At 34.0% G+C, this 23,101-nt stretch overlaps 1 protein-coding gene across 4 annotated transcripts in view; it reads right to left on the reverse strand.

The window, feature by feature from the left end:
- Window positions 1-19,897, reverse strand: part of cad (carbamoyl-phosphate synthetase 2, aspartate transcarbamylase, and dihydroorotase) — a 39,559-nt gene extending 19,662 nt beyond the window's left edge. For 3 of the 4 annotated variants that reach the window (XM_009294886.4, XM_005160811.5, XM_009294885.4), the window contains exons 1-22: window positions 19,473-19,897; window positions 16,489-16,628; window positions 16,272-16,401; window positions 14,982-15,124; window positions 14,749-14,890; window positions 14,365-14,536; window positions 13,262-13,447; window positions 12,535-12,644; window positions 12,271-12,413; window positions 11,546-11,677; window positions 11,184-11,417; window positions 10,222-10,443; window positions 9,927-10,115; window positions 8,085-8,209; window positions 7,852-7,985; window positions 7,266-7,378; window positions 6,894-7,144; window positions 4,778-5,024; window positions 4,591-4,689; window positions 3,655-3,879; window positions 1,271-1,453; window positions 374-592 (exon numbers count right to left, since the gene is read on the reverse strand). In XM_009294886.4, the coding sequence (XP_009293161.1) occupies window positions 374-592; window positions 1,271-1,453; window positions 3,655-3,879; window positions 4,591-4,689; window positions 4,778-5,024; window positions 6,894-7,144; window positions 7,266-7,378; window positions 7,852-7,985; window positions 8,085-8,209; window positions 9,927-10,115; window positions 10,222-10,443; window positions 11,184-11,417; window positions 11,546-11,677; window positions 12,271-12,413; window positions 12,535-12,644; window positions 13,262-13,447; window positions 14,365-14,536; window positions 14,749-14,890; window positions 14,982-15,124; window positions 16,272-16,401; window positions 16,489-16,628; window positions 19,473-19,566 (3,633 nt within the window). In that variant the 5' untranslated portion in view covers window positions 19,567-19,897. The remainder of the gene's footprint in view (window positions 1-373; window positions 593-1,270; window positions 1,454-3,654; window positions 3,880-4,590; window positions 4,690-4,777; window positions 5,025-6,893; window positions 7,145-7,265; window positions 7,379-7,851; window positions 7,986-8,084; window positions 8,210-9,926; window positions 10,116-10,221; window positions 10,444-11,183; window positions 11,418-11,545; window positions 11,678-12,270; window positions 12,414-12,534; window positions 12,645-13,261; window positions 13,448-14,364; window positions 14,537-14,748; window positions 14,891-14,981; window positions 15,125-16,271; window positions 16,402-16,488; window positions 16,629-19,472) is intronic. The other variant, NM_001308825.1, reaches the window with a different exon arrangement.
- Window positions 19,898-23,101: the final 3,204 nt, after the last annotated feature.

Consider the following 23,101-nt stretch of genomic DNA (forward strand, 5'->3'; position numbering starts at 1 on the left):
TTAAATGCTGGCTGGATTTTAAGATTAAAAATGGAAATTGCTGCAGCCATCTTAAACATTATGTTTTGTTTCTCTCATTCAATGCAATCTTATTAGTTTATAAATAAATCCTGATTTAAAGTTTAAGTTAAAATTTTTACATTTATTTAATATCGCATAATGTAATGTAAATACACTCTAAATGTACTCCAATTCATAGCTAGTTCTTGCTTCTAAAATTATTTTTGTTGTGTGTACAGAGCGAGATTTTTCATAAACATAGTGGATAAGGCTGTATTAAGACGAAATTGCATTTGTATAAATATAGCATTTGTTTCAGAAGCAAATATCTGAGAAACACATCCTAAATGTAATTTAAAGGCAAGTAACCAACCTTGGCAATGAGCTGCAGGTTGAACGGGCCAGTGACCTGAAGCTCCTGCCCAATAGCATGAACGATCATCTTAATGCGCTCCATGGTTTTCTGGTTAATGTCCTGTGGAGGAGTCACCAGTGTGGCGTCTCCAGAATGAACCCCTGCGTTCTCCACATGCTCAGAAACCGCGATGGCAATAACCTCTCCATCACAGGCCACGGCGTCCACATCAATCTCCTGAGAGTCAAAAACACCATCAATAAACATTACTAAACTGACAGTGCCAAACATAAATTGCCATCATAATAGATTTGAACATCTTACACAGATAGACAGTGTACAATACAGGACCACAGAATTCAAAGGTTAAATAAAAGACACATTAGGAATGCTTTTAGTCATTAAATGGATAGTTTTGTATTAAAATAGACAATACTGCAAATAAATATGAATTTAAAGGAGATAAGCATGCAAGTATCTAATATAATGTGGACTGATAAGAGTACATCAGTCAATCAGTTATACAATAAACAACTATTACTGATACTGATAAACAATTAATAAACCAAATCATTTCTATGATTAACAGTTTTTTGTTTTTATATTTGTCTGCACAACAGAAATGTGTTAATTTCTTGAAGTTAGATCAAACTTTTATTTCGACAAACTTCAATTTGTTTATATGACAGTAGTTTATTGTAATGCTGGTGAAGTGAAAGTAAATTCAGTTCACATCACCAAAATCACAGAAAACACCATCATAAATGTGCCTGTGGTGAAAAACATGTCCAAACATCACAGTTTCATTTTGTGTCAACAAACGGTATAATCCAGTAATTACCTACACCTACTAATTATCTTGAATTGCCCGAAGAAAGAACGTGTCTACTTAAAACACCGGTTTTGTTGACTAACCTTGGCCTCCTGAATGAATTTGGAAATAACGACAGGGTGTTCCTTCGACACAGCAACAGCACTGCTCAGAAACTTCTCCATATCCGTGTCTGAGTAGGCCACGTTCATCGCAGCTCCGCTCAGAACATATGATGGCCTCACCAAGCAGGGATAACCCACCGTCTCACAGAAATTCACAGCAGACTACAAGAGAAAGAGTCGACGGTTATTTGAATAACAAGCAAATATCCAGATTTTTTCTAATTAACTTACAATAAATTAAACAACCAGCAAAGTGTTCAAAAAGAAAAAAAAAACTGGGTACAGTATGCTGACATTCCTCTGGTGACAGTTCATCCATCAAACTTTACAAGGCAACTTATTAGAATTGGAAAAAAAAAAAAAAAGAAAAACTTTTTTTGGCAGACCAACTAAAATTCAAAACAGGTTTTTCCACACCAATACTACAGACATGTTGAAAATTGCTTTTACAGATAAAATTGTAATAGTAATTTCATGTTGACCCTTTGTATTGTTCAGACTTACCATTGTTCAAATGTACTACTCTTATTATGTTGGTAGCGGTTTTTGTCCCATTGACTTCTATTATAATTACAGTTTGATGGCAAAGCCCTGTAACCATATAATCATGCATTCCTGATTGTTGGTGGTTTTTCCTGTTGGGATGAGGTCAAATTTGCAATTATAAAAAATTTTCTTGGTAACTTTTACTATGGTGCCATGGCTTTGCAATCAAAACATATCTTTAAATTGAAAGGTAATGGGGCAAAAACAGCCACCAAAATAACAAAAGGGTAGTAAATTTGCCTAGAGTGTATTGTTAAGGTCTTTTTTTTTTACTTTTTTTTTTTACGTTCTTCATCTTAGGCATTTTCCCAAAATAGATGTCAAAATAAATAAAGTACATAAATTGTCACTAATTATAAGTAAAACAAAGGTTATGTTATTTGAGAAATAAAAAGCAGTCACAATATAGATTTAAAAATTGATAATAAAGTATTAGAAAAAGTATATCCAATCAAGTCTTTTGGTGTTGTATTGGACCATAAAATTAGTTGGAAATCGCAAATAAATAATGTGATATCAAAATTGGTAAAAACAGTAGCAATAGTGTATAATGCAAGAATAATCATGGACAATAAATCAACACATGTAATATATAACGCACTTATGTTGCCATAAACGACTTATTGTGTTGAAATTTGGGGGAATACATATAAATCTAACTTACGATGTGGGGTATTCGGAGCGTATAAATGCTTTATTTTTTAAATTGAAGATACTTAAGTTCAATGATTTGTTAATTTAAAACAGTACAAATAAGTTTAAAACTAGGAATAAATTACTTTTAAAATGCATACAAAAGTTTTTGAACAAAGACAAGAGGGATATAATCTGAGAGAAGAGCAAAATTTTAGGAGGTTGAAAATGAGGACAACTTTAAAAGATTTGTGCATGTCTGTATGTGGTGTAAAATTATTGAACAGTCTAGAACAAATTCTCAAACGATATTAGGATATTAATCCTTTTAAAAAGTTGTATAAATTTATATTGTTAAGAGAATATAATGATGAATAGAAGTGGTTGAAAAAGAACAAAATGAGAAAGGTTTAATGAAATTTCAATTAAAGGCTATTTGCAATACTATGTATTTTTTGGGGTCGATGTTATAAAATGTAAATGTACAAATGGAATCAAACATATAATATGTCAAAGATGCCAAAAGGATAAAAAATGTCTCATGTAAATGTGTGTGATAATGGGGTGGGAAAATAATAAGCTTGTGCTTCATCCCGCCCCATTTCGACCATGTTGAAATGTATTTTGTTTAATGTTTAATGAATTGTTGTGTATGATTTTTTCTGTCCGAAATAAATACATCAAATCAAATCAAAGATGCCACCAAAAATCATTCCATTTGCTGAAACACAGATAAATTTGTGGCCAAATTAAGACTCAAAAATCATCCCAGAGAAAACATCCCCAAAAGCATACAAGGGTTAAAATACCAAATCATCTTTATGTAAAATAATTTTGTATTTTAGGTCCTTATTGTTTTTGTTTGTTACAATACAATTGAATTTATTATTTGTTTTATTATAATTTTTATGTGGGAGTCAGGATTCAAATTATATGAATTTTGGATATTATCTTATTACTTATTGTAAGTTTCTGTCATGTTATTTTAAAATAAATTGTGCCCAAAATGGAAGTGCAGGCCAAATTTTTAAAAACTGTAGATGAATGCAAAAAAAAAAAAAAAAAAAAAAAAACGTTGATACTTATCACTTCACACTACACTTCCGGTGTCTCACTGGTATTTATCGCATGAATACAAGTTGTAAAAGATTAAAAAGTTGTATGAATTTCTTTTTATAGTTTACCTCAGTATCAGAGAGCTCTTTCCACCGAGGCTGGCTGATCCCGATGGTGTCCAGCATTCTGGAGAATTTGAAGCGGTTTTCCGCATTGTCTATGAACTCAGGTGAGGTGCCCAGGATCCTGCACTGCTGTCTGTGAAGGGACATGGCGATGTTATTGGGCAGCTGCCCACCCATAGACAGAATAACACCCTCTGGATTCTCCATCTCATAGATATCCATCACCACCTGTGATTAAAACCAAACAAAAGTTTTAGTATTTTATTCACATACTTCTATATTTTTATTATTTATTATATAATCTAAATGTAAATATAATTATAATTTAAATAAATTTTACTGTTAGTGGTTTTAACATACACGAAGCAAACTATAAATATAATAATATAATATATATTATAACATAATATTAATTATTATTATTAATATTATTATTATGGTAATAATAATAATAATAATTATCAGTCATAATCATAATCATCACAATAAAACAATAATAATTACTGCTGCTTTAAAGTAACAACATTCCTTTAACACCCTCATTAAGTTATAAAAAATTTGGATGCCTTATTATTATTTTTTATTATTATTATAACAATACTCAGTCATCATCCTCATCATAATATTAATAAAAATGTTAGGGTTAATAATGATCATGTTAATAGTAATAATAATAATAATGTTTAAAATAATCATAATAATAATATAAAAATTATACGCCATGCATAAATTAAAATTTAAATACAAAACTATAGATTTAACCAATTTGGAGATCACAATCTTATACAGTACACTATGTATACCATGCAGAAATAAATATCCAGTATAAAACTGATGTCAAATATAGTAACGCATACACTATTTTTAGAGATAATTAAAGAACAAAAAAAAGTTTTTTTCTAATGATAACCACACAAGATGCATATTTAATTTATTTACCTCAAAGGAGATCTCATCAAAATACAGTCTATCACACATATCATAATCAGTGCTGACTGTTTCCGGGTTGTAGTTCACCATAATGGTTTTATATCCCATCTGTAAGATAAATCATGTGTTAAATAAAAAATAAATAAATAAATCACATGAAAGTCTATTTTTTTTGCCCTTAATACAGACGGCTGACCTTTCTGAGTTCCATAATACACCCAACAGCACACCAGTCAAACTCCACACTGCTGCCAATGCGGTAAACCCCGGAGCCAATCACCATGACATGTGGTTGCTCGAACACTACGTCACTTTCTGAGCCGTGATATGTCAGGTACAGGTAGTTGGTTTGAGCGGGCCACTCTGCAGCCACAGTGTCGATCTGTTTGACCACTGGAAAGATCTTCCAGTCCCGTCTCAACTTCCTCACAGCCAGTTCAGTGCTGCAGTGAGGAAAATAGCACGAATCATGCTTAAGAATGATGCTTTTTGTTTAAGTGCCAATGTTTTTTGTTTTAAAGGCTACTAATTTAACTTTTTATATTTTTGTTTTTTCAGTAAGAACATCTATCCATGGTCAGTTCTGATTTCTGATTAAAAAGACATTATATACATTACAGCATTTTTTTCTTATTGTGTAGAAATGGCTTGTTCAAAAATGTCTTTGAGGTTCTGATTACACCTAATATTAAGATGCAATCAGACAGATTAAACGAAAGTGGACTGCTATACTTAATACATGTGTAAATGGGCTCTAAATGTTTAAAGCTTGTCAACATTTGACCCTTACCAGGGGTGGTTTAAATTTTTTTTATGTATTTAACAGGATTGCAGCTGGAGGGTAAAAATGTTCCCTCAACGTTCCCATTAAGATATATAATAGTTTTCTGAATGTTCTTAGAAGGTTCAAAACTTTTATAAGATGTAAATTTTGGGATAAAATTATGATATTTAAAATGTTCTCATAACATTTTAGTCTCTGGTTATAATAATAATGTTTTAATAATGTTATTAAAAACTTTTTTAGAATATTTCATCAACATTAATGTCCTTGGAACATTTTTCTATAAACGTTACAAGAATGCTCCAGAAAAATTATTTTTGTACACGCTAACATTTGCAAAACTTTAAGAAACAATGAAATGTTCTTAGAACTGCACAGGGTCAAACAATAAATAAATAAATAAAAATGTTAAAGAGTTTAAATTTGCTGATTTGCTGAAATGTATTTATCGATATACAATATAAACATGTTAAAACAATATAAAATCTGCATTAGGGTAAAAGGAAAGAAAATAAATGCCACATTTTACTTGCATTAAAATATATTAAATAATATGTGTTTAAGTTTTTTGGACTGTACAATACTTATTGTTTGGGCTTATTTCACAATATTAAATTTAAAACATCATTAACTTTTCTTTTTTTTAAGTCTACAGTAATGGGCCTCCCACATAATGCGTTCAACCTAAATTCATCTTAATACAAGGTGTAGACAGAACCTGTTCGTACCCTGCTCTGATTGGCCAGATGGCCAGCATGTTGTGGTTGGTCACTATTTACGAAGCCTCTCAGAAACAACTATCAACATCTTTTTTATAGGTAGTCAATAGTCTGCCATTATGCAAATTAGTTAAACCACAAATGACAGAGCAGGAAGTAAAGCTCAAATTACTGATAACTTGTGTTAGTCAGTTATAATGGTACTCCGTTTATCATGCTCTGCTGAATCTGAAACCTTGCAGCTACAGTTGAAGTCAGAATTATTAGCCCTTTTGAATTTTTTTTCTTTTTTAAACATTTCCCAAATGATGTTTAACAAAGCAAGGAAATTTTTACAGTATGTCTCATAATATTTTTTCTTCTGGACAAAGTCTTATTTGCTTTATTATGGCTAGAATAAAAGCAGTGTTTAATTTATTAAACACAATTTTAAGGCCAAAATTATTAGCCCATTTAAGTTTTTTTTTTATAGTCAACTGAACAAATCATCATTAAACAATAACTTGCCTAATTACCCTATCCTGCCTAGTTAACCTAATTAACCTAGTAAAGCCTTTAAATTTCACTTTAAGCTGTATAGAAGTGTTTTGAAAAATATCTTGTAACATATTATTTACGAGTAAAATTTAAAAGAAACAAAATGTACACAATTTAGTTGAAATGCTTTACTATGTAACTTTTTCCAATATTTTGCATGAATTTAAATTTATTATCCCCCCCCCCACTGCACCACCACACACACACACACACACACGCACACACACCCACACACCCGCACACACACACACGTAATAATAGTACATTCCTACCTTTGCACAGCTTGAGCGATCTGTTTGTCAGAGAAGCCCAGTTGCTTGGCTTTCCTCATGATTTCTGGAGGCATTGCACTCTCATCCTGCTTATACGTCTCCAGAAGCTTCTTGTGGTCTGCGATGTTCTTCATCTTATGCAGAAACCAGTGGTCTATCTTGGTCAGCTCATAGAGCCGCTCTACTGTATATCCAGCATGCAGAGCAGCTGCCAGAACAAAGATGCGCTTGTCTGTGGGAGTCTGCAACTCCTGAGAAACAAGACAAAATATTCTATAGTTAAGTTTTATGCATTTGTTTACAAGCCTAATGCACAAAAAACATGCATCTCCTTTGGAAGTAAGATTAAAGTTTTGAAACTTAAGTACCCACCTCTTCCGACTCTGGCTTGATGGTGTGATCGAATCCAACGCAGTTCTCATCTACCATTCTCAAAGCTTTCTGGAAGGCCTCTTCAAAGCTGCGGCCGATGGCCATCACTTCTCCTGAGATGAAAGAGAGTGCTGGATGAGTTCTCTATATACTGGATACTTGTGTTCAGCACAGATAGCACCTTCTCAATGGCAAAGGGAACAGGCTAAAATTTTACAATCTTAAAATTCATAATCTTGTTTTAATACATTGATACTTTTCCTTTGCTAGTGAAACATTTAGAGACTCAACATAATACATATTTATCCTGCTATTTTTTTCTATTAAATTCATCATTTCTATAGTGCTTTTACAATGCTGATTGTGTCAAAGCAGCTTAACATGGAAGTTTTAGTAAATTGAAACTGCTTTAGTCCAGTTTTGCCAGTTGAAGTTCAGTTTAGTGCATTGTAAGGTTCACTGCTGAAAAGCCAAAACCCTGAATCCAATGATATGCAGTTCTAAACCAAAAATAGCCAATGACGAGGAAAAAGCTTCACCAATTGATAAGAGTGTAGGACCAAAAACACACACAAAAAAAACTCACCAACACTCTTCATGGAGCTGCCTATTTTAGTGCTGACTCTGAGGAACTTGCTTAAATCCCAGCGAGGAACCTTCACCACGCAGTAATCCAGACTGGGCTCAAAGTTGGCGGTTGTGGAATTAGTCACTGAATTTCTGGAAAATAATCACTTATAAGCAACTTGCAACAAGATAACAATACACAAATGTGCAGTTAGAGTCAATAAAACAGCAAATGTTAATAAAAGAACTCACTTGAGCACGGGCAGAGGGATTCCCAAGCTGAGTTTAGCAGCCACGTAGGCCAGCGGGTAACCTGTGGCCTTACTGGCCAATGCAGAGCTTCGAGAGAGACGGGCATTGACTTCAATGATGTAGTACTGTTAAAAAATAAAACATTATTTCTTAAAACATTAACTTAAAAAATTATAGGACAGACCGGTCATTGATTTTTTTTGAGGTGTTAGTATAACTAGTGTAAGAAATATGCAAGTTTTTGTGCAATATGCACAAATATAAAAAAGCTTGGGTGCTCCAAAACAATGCCATAATTTACTTTAGAAAACTGTAGCTGTTTCTGAAATGGCACACTATACACATTACACTTATGCACTATGTACTTATGCAGTTACACACTCTACAGCATAGTATATGCATGTAATGTCTTCTCAAATGGAACACTAAAGTTTTTTACTAAGCAGAAATTGAAACAGTTTTACAGATGACGTTTGACAGTCAAACTACCAAATAATACCTGCTATGAGCATAACCACATTCACCATTGGGAGGCGCTACAATTACTCTCATAGAAGAATTTTGCTTTTACAATCTAAAATAAAGTAATCCAATAACAGTGCTTGAAAGCTCCACCTCTTCCGTTACCAAGTGTCCAACATTTCACACTTGATTTGAACGGTTGAATAAGTGCATCGTCTGGGTATTTAGGTACACTTAATCTTAGAGTTCAGTGTAAACGCACTACTTGCACTATACTACAAAATGGCAAAGAATAGTGCATAAGTATGCGATTTGGGATGCACCTTTAGTGCGCCCGTCCACTGTTGAGTTTTCACGAAGCTGAAAATGTCAGCGACCTCAGTTGAGCACTTCAATTATTGCATTTTGCTTTTCCAATTATTGGAGATTTTAAAGGTCCCATGGATTTAAAATAAAGTTTAGTTGTTAGAATCAGTATTATTAGTTTTTAGGACATCTACAAGCTAGTGTGCACCAAAACAGTGACACATTCACATTTGAAGATAAAAACTGATACAAATATGTAAAACTTGTTTGTCACTTCCGCCAAAATCTCATGTCACCTCATACTTCAGTTTCTCATCAAATCTGGATCAATCGAATGCTATCTAGTTTCTGACATGCCCCACCCCCTTCAAGATGCTTCACATTTGATGGAGTTGAGCTCAACCTCTCTTAGTGGCACAGAGGTGATAAGAGGTAAAAATGCTATTAGCTGCTATTTAAAAGGGGAGAAGCTACACTGTGTACCATCCCTCTTCATGTACTGGTTGAGATTGCGTTAAACTGAATGAAAATGCACATTTCAAATCATTTCACGAGACCTTTAAAAAACTGAAAGTTCTCAGCACTTGCCATAAACCTGAGAAAATAAACACTTCGGTGGACATGCACCTTTAAGCATTCAAAACTTTGTTTCTCCCTTCTGCCAAAAAAATCAACATTTTATAACATCAAAAAGCACTTCAACTTCTAATCAGAACTACTGACAAAAGAAATGCTCACTATAATCTGAAATATCGCATCCCCTGTAAGACACAACTAAAATCAGTCACTTATTCTTGCATAACTGAGTGTTCGATTAAACATAAGAAAATAATAAGATGGTTACCAACACTGTATATATGCTGTATGTTAAAGTGGAGAAATGGTTAGGCAGGCTCAGCACTGCTATTATAGATTGTAGCTGTTATTAATCAGATGTGCTTTAGCTCAACCAGTTAAGCTAGGATATGAATGAAATGCTAATGTTTCAGATTAAAATATATGTCACAAACACAGCTGCGCATCTCGGGGCACCTTTTAAAGCTTATTATTGGAAGATATAAAAGACTAAATCACCTGCTCTGATTCAGGATTCAGGGCATACTGAATGTTGCACTCTCCCACAACACCCAAGTGGCGAATAACTTTGATGGCTGTGTTTCTCAGCATGTTGTATTCATAGTCGTTTAGTGTCTGACTAGGAGCTACCACTATGGACTCTCCAGTGTGAATTCCTAGAGGATCGATGTTCTCCATGTTACACACCTAAATAAAAATTAATAAGTTTAGAAAAAGAACAGAAATGACAACACACACTGTTAAAATTTGTAAATGAGAATGTCAGAATGAAATGGAAAGCATGGCTTCATACCGTAACACAATTGTCATAGGCATCCCGCACTACTTCATACTCAATTTCCTTCCAGCCTTTAAGCGATTTGTCAACCAGGACTTGTGATGTGTGGGCAAAGGCCTGAGTGACCAACGTGATCATCTCATCTCTGTTATTGGCAAAGCCTGAACCCAGTCCACCCAAGGCAAACGCAGAACGGACCAGAACCGGATAACCAAGTCTTTCAGCTGCAGCCACTGCCTATTTAAATCAATGAGAATATTTTAACAGTAATTAAAGCGAGACAAGTTTATTTATATAGCACATTTCTTACACAGTGGCAATTGAAAGTGCTTTACATAAACAGGAATTAAAAACTTTTTTGGTACCTATTAATCTATTGGACGTCTCTTACAGATTTAATTTTTCACCTAAAATCGAAAAGTTAAGCTTTACAGCTCTAATTACATCTGTACATCTAATTACGATAAGTACATCTGTACATATTTATAAAAATCAAATAAACGCAATAAAATGCAATAAAAAACTAAACAAAAATAAATAAATACTTTTATTAATTAATTAATTAAATTATATTACAAACAAATAAAAATAAACGGTTGTATGTCAATATCAATAAAACTTTTGAACAATATATGAAAATATATGAAAATGTGTATTATTTTTTAAATAACAAAAACAATCAGCTGGTTAAATGTCAACAAATGCCAATAATAATAATATCAACAACAAATACATCTAAATAAATAACAACAATCTAAATAAGTTGAAGTTTACCATAAATTTGATAATTTCAGCTTCAGTACAAAAAGACAACGAAAAGCTTATTATTTACTTGTCAAAAACTAATACCCATCTAAAGCTTTAGATCACATTATTTCTTACAGTATTTGTCGGCCTTTCTCTCTCACATAATTGGAAATCCTTCACACATAAACATTTGTGATCCCCTGATACTGACAATACAGTTAGAAGCTAACCTGTTCAACAGACATGGCCGCCTCACTGGGGGCGACATGCTCGTTGATTTCCTCCATCTTCTCCACAAAGATCTTCCTGTCTTCTGTCATCTCTATGGAGGCCACTGGGGTACCAAGCACACGCACTTTGTATTTTTCCAGCACTCCTTGTTTTTTGAGTTCCACACCACAGTTCAGGGCTGTCTGACCTCCGAAAGTGAGCAACACCCCATCTGGACGCTCGTTCTTTATCACCTGCGTGAATTACGACAAGATTCTTGACCTCGGAAACTCATTTAGTTTAATTTTTTTAATGCATTTATTTATTTTTAATTTGTAAAGAAAACATAGCCTAAAAAAACAGAGAGCTGAGTTTTTCCTACCTGTGTGACGTACTCTGGTGTGATCGGAAGGAAGTAGACTTTGTCTGCCAGGCCCTTTGAGGTTTGTACTGTGGCAATGTTTGGGTTGATGAGAATGGTTTGGATATTCTCTTCTTTCATAGCTTTTATAGCCTGGTTGAAAAAAGAAGACAAACATACATGCACATAATAAATTAAATGCATTACATGGATGATTAGATCTCTGACAACAAACAAGTCTCAAACTAATAGAGGAAACAACAATAAATAATAATAATAATAATAATAATAATAATAATAATAAATTATTATAATAATTGTTGTTTTTTTTATTGTAACAATAATATTGTCAACTTATAATGATCAAAAACAATGTAAAAAAATTATGAAGCTAATAAGGTTATTATTATTAATGCTAATTATGTTAAATAAGCTAATTATGAAATGTTTTCATAATTAGCAAGTGAAGCAGAATTAGCATAATGAAGTGCAGCGTGGAGCTTAAAGGTACTAAGACACACTGAGCAGAGTTCTTCTGATTTGTCCACTGCTTTGGAACTGAGAGTGAACAGATTAACAGCTGAGTGTAAAAGCTCTTTAAACTTGATACAGCATCTAAAAAAACAGCTACTTATCAAGAGTGTGTTTAAAAAGATAAAGTAGAAGTGGTGCATTAGAAAGGAAAAACACATTATAAGTGAATGAACCCTAAACAATCTCAATGGCTGCTTTTCTTTGACCCTCACCTGAGATCCAGAATAGTCAAACTCTCCAGCCTGTCCAATGGAAAGACCACCTGAACCCAGAACCAGAACTTTACGTGGTCGAACAAAGGCATTTGGGTCAGGAGATCCAGGAAAGGTGAGGTGCTCCATTAATCTTTGCTTCACTGTTAAAACAATAGCAGTTTATGGATAATTATTACTTAATCATGTAAAAACAATATGAATGTATTTAATGTTGACAGATCAAAAATATGCAAACAATTTAACTACATAGGACCAGATCACCTGATTTTCCAGCCTTGTTCTCCTTTACATCTCTGACTGTATCCAGAAACACATCAAAGAGACCAACAAGGTCTGTGGGACCTGCCATGTGTTCAGGATGGAACTGGACACTGAAAAGCAAAGTAGTTTTAATACATTTAAACAAGGTTTATACTAATTTATACTTTATTTATGCAAACACAAATTAGACATTGTTTTTATTTACCGCTATATCAGCAACCTATAGCAATTTCATGCCAAGATCAAAACAGGAAGACAGATTACATAATGATGACAGCTTTGTAAATCAAAGAGAGTGTACACAACGAAGACGACACGGGGGCACAGTAGGTAGTGCTATCACCTCACAGCAAGAAGGTTGCTGGTTTGAGCCTTGACTGGGTCAGTTGGTGTTTCTGTGTGGAGTTTGCATGTTCTCCCCGCGTTCATGTGGGTTTCGTCCGGGTGCTACGGTTTCCCCCACAGTCCAAAGATAAGTGGTACAGTTGAATTGGGTAAGCTAAAATGTCTGTAGTGTATGTGTGTGAAAGTGTGTATGGATGTTTCCCAGAGATGGGGTTGTGGCTGGAAGATCATCTGCTGCGTAAAAACATATGCTGGATAACTTTGCAGTCCGCTTTGGCGACTACAGATTAATAAAGGGACCAAGCCGAAAAGAAAATGAATGAATGAATTATACAACGGAAAAAAAAAACCTCAAATTTTATAATAAGAAATAAAGGCTAACCTGAAGAGTGGTTTGTGATTATGAACGATGCCCTCGCTGGTTTGGTCATTAGCATTGGTGAAGAGCACATCCCAGTCCTTTGGAAGAGTTTCTGGATCCACAGCAAACCCGTGATTCTGAGAGGTGATGTAACAGCGACTGGTTCCTTTATGGATGCATGGCTGATTATGGCCACGATTACCGTACCTGAAATTCACAGAGACCATAAATAAAGCTTGTAATATTCATAGGAAAACACTTCACAGACTATAAACCATCTCTGAATGAACCCTTTGACTGTCCGCTACTGAAGAAAGAGATGTGGACTGGCATCTCATTCGGCCTTGAGCACAAGCAAACAAAGCAAGTATCCCAGGACTCTTAGGAAAACACAAGCGGTTCACTCAACTGCTGAGCTCAGCATGAACCAGATTTCACACTAGAAGATCTGGAATGTCATGGGAAGAAAGAGCCATAGCCAAACACTATAATCCACTGACTATTAACTTATGATACCTAGTTCAAGAACACTAATTTTCAATTATTTTTTTAACCAAAAACAGAGAAATCCACATTATTTAAAAGGAAATTAACATTATTTTAGTAGGATTAATAACATATTAACGCATTCATGCATCACTTATATATTTAAGATAAATCTTAATATCTTGCAGTTAAAAAAAAAGAAAAGTTATTTTTACAAATCATTTCTTTGATTGAAATGAAATTAAAATTCATTATAAAAATTGTCTCAACTTTAATTCTTTCCATATGTAATATTTAAATAATGACTTTATATTGTTTTTTATATAATACTTATATAATATACTTATATAATACTTATAACTACTAAACAATATGTAAATATACAACTACAAAACTTGACTTATTTTATTCTGTGGAACAGTGAACACTGAAAATAACATCTCAAATTGTGGTTCGGTTCACAAGGTTTTTCACAATACCTCCTTTTCTTATGTCAACTAAAATTCATCAGGTTTGGAAAGATGTAAGAGGAAGTGTATTTTGAATTTTGAATCAATTAACCCTTTAAAAAGAAATGTGCATTAGAAGTCAATGGAAAATACCATTAAAAAAAATGTATTAATTAGATGATGACTTACTTCATTTTGTATGTCTTTGCGCCAATGACCAAAGACAGCAGCTGATGGCCCAAGCAAATTCCAAAGATAGGTTTGGGATTCTCCACACATGCCACTTTGCGTATATTCTCTACAGTCTCCTTACAGTACTCAGGATTGCCAGGACCGTTGCTGATAAACAACCCATCAAAGTCTAGAAAAAACAGAGGCAACATGCCCAGTGATAACATTTTCAATATGCATTTACTAGGGGAGTGAAATATTGATACAAATTATTACTTATCAATTTATGTAATCATTTTTGGGGATTCACAAAGTTTACACACAATACACCAGTTGTTTATACATTCATTTCATTTGCCATTTTCCCAGAAGACAACCCTCAACAATAGTGTTATTGTTTACCATTGCTGTCCAGAGGTTGATCCCAGGGGACAACAGTGACCCGGGCGCCTCTCTGGCACAAGCAACGTATCTGGTTGTACTTGATGCCACAGTCTATAGCAGTGATTCTCACTGTGCCCTCTGGATTAAACACTTTTGGTGCCTGTTGAATGGGCAATACAGAACACAAAAAATAAATTTCACTGCATTACACAACATCATCCATCTAAAAAACACTGAAGCTAGACACCTACTTTCATGGAAACTTCTTTAACAAGGTTTCGGGCATCTGGATTGTCAAACGGAATATTGTCGGCTGGAGTTCCTTCCACCACAAGTTTTCCCAACATGGTTCCCTTCTCTCTGATCTTTTTGGTCAAGCATCGAGTGTCAACACCTGATTTTCACAGGATAAATTATGTTTTAGTTTTTTGAACCATAGTACAATGGGATTAAAATTCTTGCTTTTACTTTGTATGAATAAAAGCAAATATTTGTCAAGCAAGAGTAGTAGTGCTGTTTGTTTATTGCTATACAAGATTTATCGGATAGCAGATACAGTTGCAGTCAGAATTATTAGCCCTCCTTAATTATTAGCCCCCCTGCATATTTTCCCCCCAATTTCTGTTTAGAGGAAATAAGATTTTTTTCAACACATTTTTAAGCAAATTAGTTTTAATAACTCATTTCTAAGAACTGATTTATTTTATCTTTGCCATGACCACAGTAAATAATATTTTACTAGATATATTTTAGGATACTAGTGTTTAGCTTAAAGTGCAATTTAAACGCTTAACTAGGTTAATTAGGCAAGTTAGGGTAATTAGACAAGTTATTGTATAACAATGGTTTGTTTTGCATACAATCAAAATAAAATATTGCTTAAAGGGCCTAATAAAATTGACCTTAAAATGTTTTTATTAGATTAAAAACTGATCTTATTGTAGCCAAAATAAAACAAATTAGAATTTCTAAAGAAGAAAAAATATTATAGGAATTGCCGTGAAAAAATCCTTGCTCTGTTAAACATCATTTGGGAAATATTTGAAAGAAAATAAATTGACAGGAGAGCAAATAAGTGACTTCAACTGTGCATTAAACAAAGTAAAAAATTCAAAAACAATATGAAAGTAAAACAACTCCATACTTCAGCAAACCAAAGTAGTAAGAACAAAATTAATACAACTTTTAGTGTTTTATAGGTCCATAAATACATGCTTAAACGTTTGGGTCACACTTTAAAATAAAGTTCCATTAATTAATGCAATTAATACCAAACCAAAAATGAACAACACTTGTACAGCATTTATGGTATTAATCATTACAGCATTTACTGATGCATTGTTAAAATCAAAAGTGGAGCTTGTAAACATCAGCTAATACAAGTAAACAAGGACCAATAATGAATGAACTACTGTATTTCTTATGAACCAATATTTACAAAGATTTATTCATTGTTTGTTCATGTAAGTAACTAATGGAACCTTACAGTAAAGTATTGTCTGCCCTATGAAATAGTCAGGCAAAAACTGGAACTGACTGACCTTGGAGGCCAGGGATGCCTTGCTCTCTGAGCCACTCATCCAGAGATTTGGCGGCGCTCCAGTGACTGGGATTCTCCGAAACCTCCCCAACAATGAGAGCAGCAGCATGGATTTGGGAAGATTCAAACCACTAGATCACAAGAGAAAAGCAGCATTATATTTTGGGTGTATTTTTTAAATAAAGGCATATGTGTAGACATGAAAAACAAAAATAAACCTTGCTGAGTCCAAACTCTCCATCTTCATCTTTTGGAATACCATAATTGCCAATCATCGGGTACGTCAGAGTTAGTATTTGGGACTTGTAAGACGGATCTGTGAGTGCCTCCGGATAACCCACCATTCCTGTCTGGAAAACTGAGGACAGACATGTTAAGAGTCAGGAAGAGGAACGTCAAGAAGGCATAGGGCAGTAAAAGATTCTGCAGCATGATAGCCTTGGATAAAAATATCACAGTTTCACTGTATTGTGATCACTGCTCTACAATTTATTCTTTTTAAACGTCCGGGTGAAAAAAAACAACTTTTCTTCATTGAACACAATATTATTCATTTTAAGAAACATTTCAAATATTTTTGAACAGTAAACATGTCAAATAAATCATTGACTTCTGCTGTCTTCATTAGTTTCAAAAACACAGATTTACTGACAACTTGAAAAGGCATCTTTACTATCTTTCTTTGAAGAATATAAAGTAAAGCCAGTGCACTGTTCAGGTCTAAAGCATGCTTGGATGTTGGTGCACTATTGATTTGTTTTTCAAATGTTTGTCGATTCATGGGCTGACCAGTAGCTTTTCATGTGATATTCTGTTGCCCTAAAAATATAAAAGGAGTTGTAAAAACTTGTATATACTGTAGGAACACTTTATCAGAAATTTGTAGTGGTTTCAAACCCTTGACTCTTCCAAACCGCAGTCAACCTTGAAACCAGTTATCGCCCCATTCCTAATGTCAAAAGTAGTGTCACACCAATATAAGTAACTCACTCACTTTTTCCATAGACTTAAATGGATCTCTGATTTTTTTATATACCGTAAACAACTTCACTACATGCTTTGTAGTGCTATTGCTGTAAATGGAGGAATGGGGAGGACACTTACAGTTGAAGCCAGAATTATTAGCCCCCCTTTGAATTTTTTGTTCTTTTTTAAATATTTCCCAAATGATGTTTAACAGAGCAAAGAAATTTTCACAGTAAGTCTGATAATATTTTTTCTTCTGGAGAAAGTCTTTTTTGTTTCATTTGGCAAGAAAGATTTCGGTTTTTAATTTAAAAAAAAATAAATTTTAAGGTCACAATCATTAGACCCTTTAAGCCATATTTTTTTCATTACAGAACAAATCATCATTATACAATAACTTGCCTAATTACCCTAACCTGCCTAGTTAACCTAATTAACCTAGTTAAGCCTTTAAACGTGACTAAGCTGTATAGAAGTGTCTTGAATACATATCTAATAAAATATTATTTATGATTATCATGAAAAGAGAAAGTAAATCCGTTATTAGAAATGAGTTATTAAAACTATTATGTTAGGAAATTTGTTGAGAAAAAAAATCTGTTAAACCGAGATTGGGGGAAAAACAGGGGGGCTAATAATTCAGGGTGGCTAATAATTCTGACTTCAACTGTAAAATAAAGAAATGTGTCATTTAATATTTTAATCAAATCAATATTTAAAACAGGGGTGCCCAAACTTTTCCTTTTGAAGAGCAAAACATCTTGATTGAGGGCTGTAGGCCGAAGGTAAAAACACTAAACTGTATTACATTTAAATTTTCCATGAATAATTTCTTAATTTATTTCCTAATATTTAAAAATATCTACAAAACATTGCTTTAAATTATATGAATTAATGCGAAATTTGACAAGTTTCATAATGAAATGATTACAGTAAAAACATAAGCCCATTAACAACACAATGGAGTTCATTGCTGCCTTTGATTTGATCCCAGATGTCTCAAGCATTGTATTGATATGATAAAAATTCAGATTCATTTACAAATTATTAAACAAAAGGTTACATTATATTCAAAATGATGCTCTCTGTCAGAGATATTCGCCCCAATCTACCCTCCCCATCATTCTCCCTCTCTTTTCAAATGGGATGGTGGGCCAAATCAAAGGTTAGCATGGGCCAACTTTGGCCCGCGGGCCCTACTTTGGACATCTAGGGTTTTAAAATGGACAAATATAGAAATAAAAGTATTTAATATTTATTTTATATATAGTGACAAATGTGTTACAATAAAGCTGTAATATGCCAACTACTATTGTAAATGTGTTTAGCTTTTGTTTCCCTCTGAACATTAGAATGTGTCCTGGTAAATTAGGTTTTTTACCCTGAGCAAACTTTTTTTTTTTTAAATAGAAAACCAAAATGTCATTCAGTGAGTTTACACAACAAAACAACTTTCATCAGGTATAGTGCAGCTCCAAACCATTAGCAGTATAGTTTCACATTTTTAAACATTTCCCTTTAAGCATGATCAATTAAGTATGATCAATTACTTTAAATATTTCCACAAGTACAGGTCAGAAAAAGTATGTTTTTTCATTTTTACACAAACATATTGGTAATCTGAACAAGAATAGAACATTTATTTCCCCTATAAATACCCATTTATCTCTTAAAAGTAGACCCTACATATCATCACAAAGGTGAAATGTGATTTATTTATTTAAGGGATTTAAACATTTTACTTAAAGCACACCTGCATATAATGCTTTCCCCCACAAAAAGTGTTGCTAAAACATCTAAATGCAAATATTTTTGTGCTTTAGAGACTTTACCAACTTTATAAATTCATCTAAGTGTATACTTATAACAATATTAAACAAGACAAAAAATCATATGGTAAAGTCACCAACTAACTAACTAACTAACGTTTTGTCAACCTGCACCAAAAAGCAAACACTTCTCTAATTGTTCACTACCTTAACTTTTAAACGGTGATCCTAAAACAATGCGTGTGACGTCAGCCATGTGGCGCACACATGCCCTACGAAGGGGCTACTTTTGAGTGTTCCCTTTTAAAACATTTAGCGCGAAATCCAACACGTGTAACTTCCGGCTCATCAGCTACATATTTATCGGTCACGCATTCCGGGAAGAGGACAGAACAGAACAAGTGTACCATTCGGAGAGGTGCTGACTGGGACACATTTCATGCCAGTGCTTCTTAATTTTCACTTACCAACTTCACCAGACACTGAAGATACGGCACCGAACAGACGGCCTTTAAATGTCGTCCCGTCCTCCAGCACTAAAGATGCCATTTTCAGCGACATGACTAAACTGTTCGTATTTCTAAACACTAAGCGAATATCTAGCGTTAACAAAAAGTATAATCGAGTTGAACTGAATGACTTCTGTTTCTCCCTTATCGCCGAAGTTTGCCCACGTGAAAAGCACGCCGCGCAAGGTGATGTTCACCCGGATGCGGAGTAAATAAATGCGCCTTTTAGATGTTGTTGTTGTTATCTAGGCCAAATAGCATGCTGTCCCTGGTGTAGAAAAAGGCTCATTGGTCGTTATTGATGTTTTGAGGTGGTTAAAATCAAAAAGTGGTCCGGGTCAATGGAAAAAAAAGTCCACGCTCTGCTCCAGCAACAGTAGCGTGGAGCCGTGCGCGAGCACTCCGGCTGCTTTTATACGAGCGTCAAAAGCTGTGCGTCAGGAGCACGTCACGGAGGAGGAGGAAGATCTGCTGGCCTGCTGTAAAGGCTTCATTCATAAAAAGAAGAGATGACTTTGCTTCTGATATTGATGACATTTTAAACGGTGTGTTGTGGATTAAGTTTTTCTACTCCAAACTGCCTATATTTGAATAATATTTAAAATTAAAAATAGTGATATTGTTGAATCATTTTTTATGTTTTAAACAACAGATACATGACAATAGAACAGAGAATATAATGCCAGGGCGATAGCAGACAAATAATAAAAAAATAATAAATTAATTTTCTTGTTCGGCTTAGTCCCTTTATTAATCCGGGGTTGCCACAACGGAACGAACCGCCAACTTATCCAGCAAGTTTTTCACACAGCGAATGCCCTTCCAGCTGCAACCCATCTCTGGGAAACATCCACACACTACGGACCAATTAGCCTACCCAATTCACCTGTACCGCATGTCTTTGGACTGTGGGGGAAACCGGAGCACCCGGAGGACACCCACGCAAAGGCAGGGAGAACATGCAAACTCCACACAGAAACGCCAACTGAGCCGAGGATCGAACCAGCGACCTTCTTGCTGTGAGGCGACAGCACTACCTACTGCGCCACTGCCTCGCCCACATACAACTATACTCAGTCAGAATTTGGCCATTTGAATTAATAATAATAATAAAATAGAGCTTTGTAAAGGTACATTTGAAAAATCATGCATAACAATAGCCAAATCAGTATTCAAATTAATTTTAATATGGTCCACTTTTGGTGCTTCACAGCTTTTCATTGGTCATTTTTTTGTTTCAAGAATAAGGTCCAAGATTTAGAATAAAAGTTACATGTATAATATTTTCTTTATAACAACAATACAGTAGGTGTGTAGTGGAAGATGACGTCACTTTCATCAGATTGAATGTTTTCTTGCACAGCTGGATGTTGGACTGAATAATTGTTTGCATTGGTCAAAACTGATTAGTAGAAGTCATGACAGCCAACACAGTATTCCACTTGATCTTAAAGTCTTTATCGATGGGTTATTTGTTGGTGCATTTACATCTAATTTATGCATGTCTGTGTGTAAACGTAACATTCTGTAGTGCATCTAGTTATTGCCGGGCAGACACACAACGTCATAAGACGTTAATGTTAGGTTAGATTTAGGTTGTGATATCAGGTGACCAAAAGTCAATTTCTAGCCAGCATCTAAGGGCAACATTATTTTGATGTCTAATAACGATGTCAAATGAAATAGATATTTGGTCGATTTTAGGTTGTGGCAGAAACCAAAATCCAAACTGTCATCAGGTATGGCAACCAAAATCCAGCATCTGATAGATGTCATTGTGGTAACGTCCACACAACGTCAAGCTGTAACATCAAGCGTTGATATTTGGTTGATTTTAGGTTGGCTGTTGGACATTGACGTCGGCCTGACGTTATGTTCTAAAGTCAACCCAATTTTAATTTCCAAACAAAATGTAACGTCCCCTAACGTACAACGTCAATCTGACGTCATGTTGACATCTTGTGTATGCTGGGTGTTTAAGGGCATTCAGGTCATCATACAGTAAACATTCGACATCTTCTCATCAGTGAAATGCATCTAAACAGTCTCTGGGTCAATGCGTGTAAAGATTTTAGGCATCTTCTTGGACACTTATTATGCTTCCAAACAGTTTGCTGCTATTATAAATCTCCCGTGTCTTCAGTTAGTCCATTATGATGCGATTCACCTTCTATGTTCGATTTGATTGGACAGGTATCACAGGATGGATTTTTCTAATCCCCATAGACAGGAAATGGTAAAATAGTGACTGCAGGTTGAAGGAAAGTAGTGGAGTAAAAGTACTGATACTGCACTGAAAATGTAATAAAAGTAAAGGTGCACATTTTTAAAACTACTTAGCAAATTACAATTCCTGAGATAAGCTACTCAATTACAGTAACTTGAGTATTTGTAATTTGTTATTTTACACCACTGAAATCATTATTACGAGAAAAGAAATTTTCTTGTAATAATTACTTTTTTTTTCTCATAATAATGAAATGAGAAAATAAGTCATTATTATAAAAACATTGTCATTTTTAGATGTTGCGTTATTATTACGAGAAAGTCTTTATTATGTGAAAATATCTTATTATTAAATATCTTATGAGAAAGTGAATAATGCGAGTAAAAACCTTTATCATTATTAAGAGATGCTACCTCATTATGAGAAAGTAATTCATTATTATTACTTGCATATGATTCCTATTTAATATTATGGCGGAAACAGGCTTCCATAGTTTTTAACCTAAAACTGAAAATAAAATAAAATAAGCCTGGAAGACTTTGACCACGTCATTGCTGTTTTCATGTTTATTTACATTTGTTCATGTGATGCAAGGATTTCACAACTTTTCTTTTCCCAGTCGAACCCCTTTGACCAAAAATATTTACTTGGAGTCTCCCTGAGATTTAAAGTTAATATTTAAATAATTTATCAACATATTTGCATATTCACACAGCAGTCATATGTTGGCTAATAGTCATGCAGCTAAACAAATAAAGCATTTCAATTAAGGCTGTTCAAGTTTAAAAAAAACAAAAAACAATGAAATCATCATGAATTTTTTTATTAGCTTTTATCAACTCAAAACCCTAGATCTTACATTTATCTTAATTTCTTTTGCACATTCTGTTCCATGAGGTTGAAAATAAAAATAAAACTATAACTCCATCCAAATGTATGTTGAAAAACAAGTTAAACCTGAATCTAAAAATAGCTGCCTGAAAAAAGTAATCTTGATTCAATTATTGACAACAACTTTCATCATGTAATGTGTTATCAGTGACAGACAACAAATCGCAGGTAATCTCCCTGGGTCTGGGTAAATTACTTACAAAGTGTAATCTGTTACTGATAACAAATTACATGTTGAAAGTTCTCAGCAATGTAATTCAAAGTGGTCTGTCATTAGTAATCTAATCTGACTACTTTTGATGATATATACTTTTAGATAATTCCAACCCAAGCTTTTTTTTTTTTAAAAACACAACATGTATAACCCTAAACACTCACAGAAACCATTTTGGATTTTTTATATTTTCATTCATTTATTCATTCATTTATTTTCCTTGATCTAAGTCCCTTTATTCATCAGGGGTCGCCA

The sequence above is a fragment of the Danio rerio genome, chromosome 20 (genome assembly GCF_049306965.1).
Source record: "Danio rerio strain Tuebingen ecotype United States chromosome 20, GRCz12tu, whole genome shotgun sequence".
Classification (NCBI taxonomy): Eukaryota; Metazoa; Chordata; class Actinopteri; order Cypriniformes; family Danionidae; genus Danio; species Danio rerio.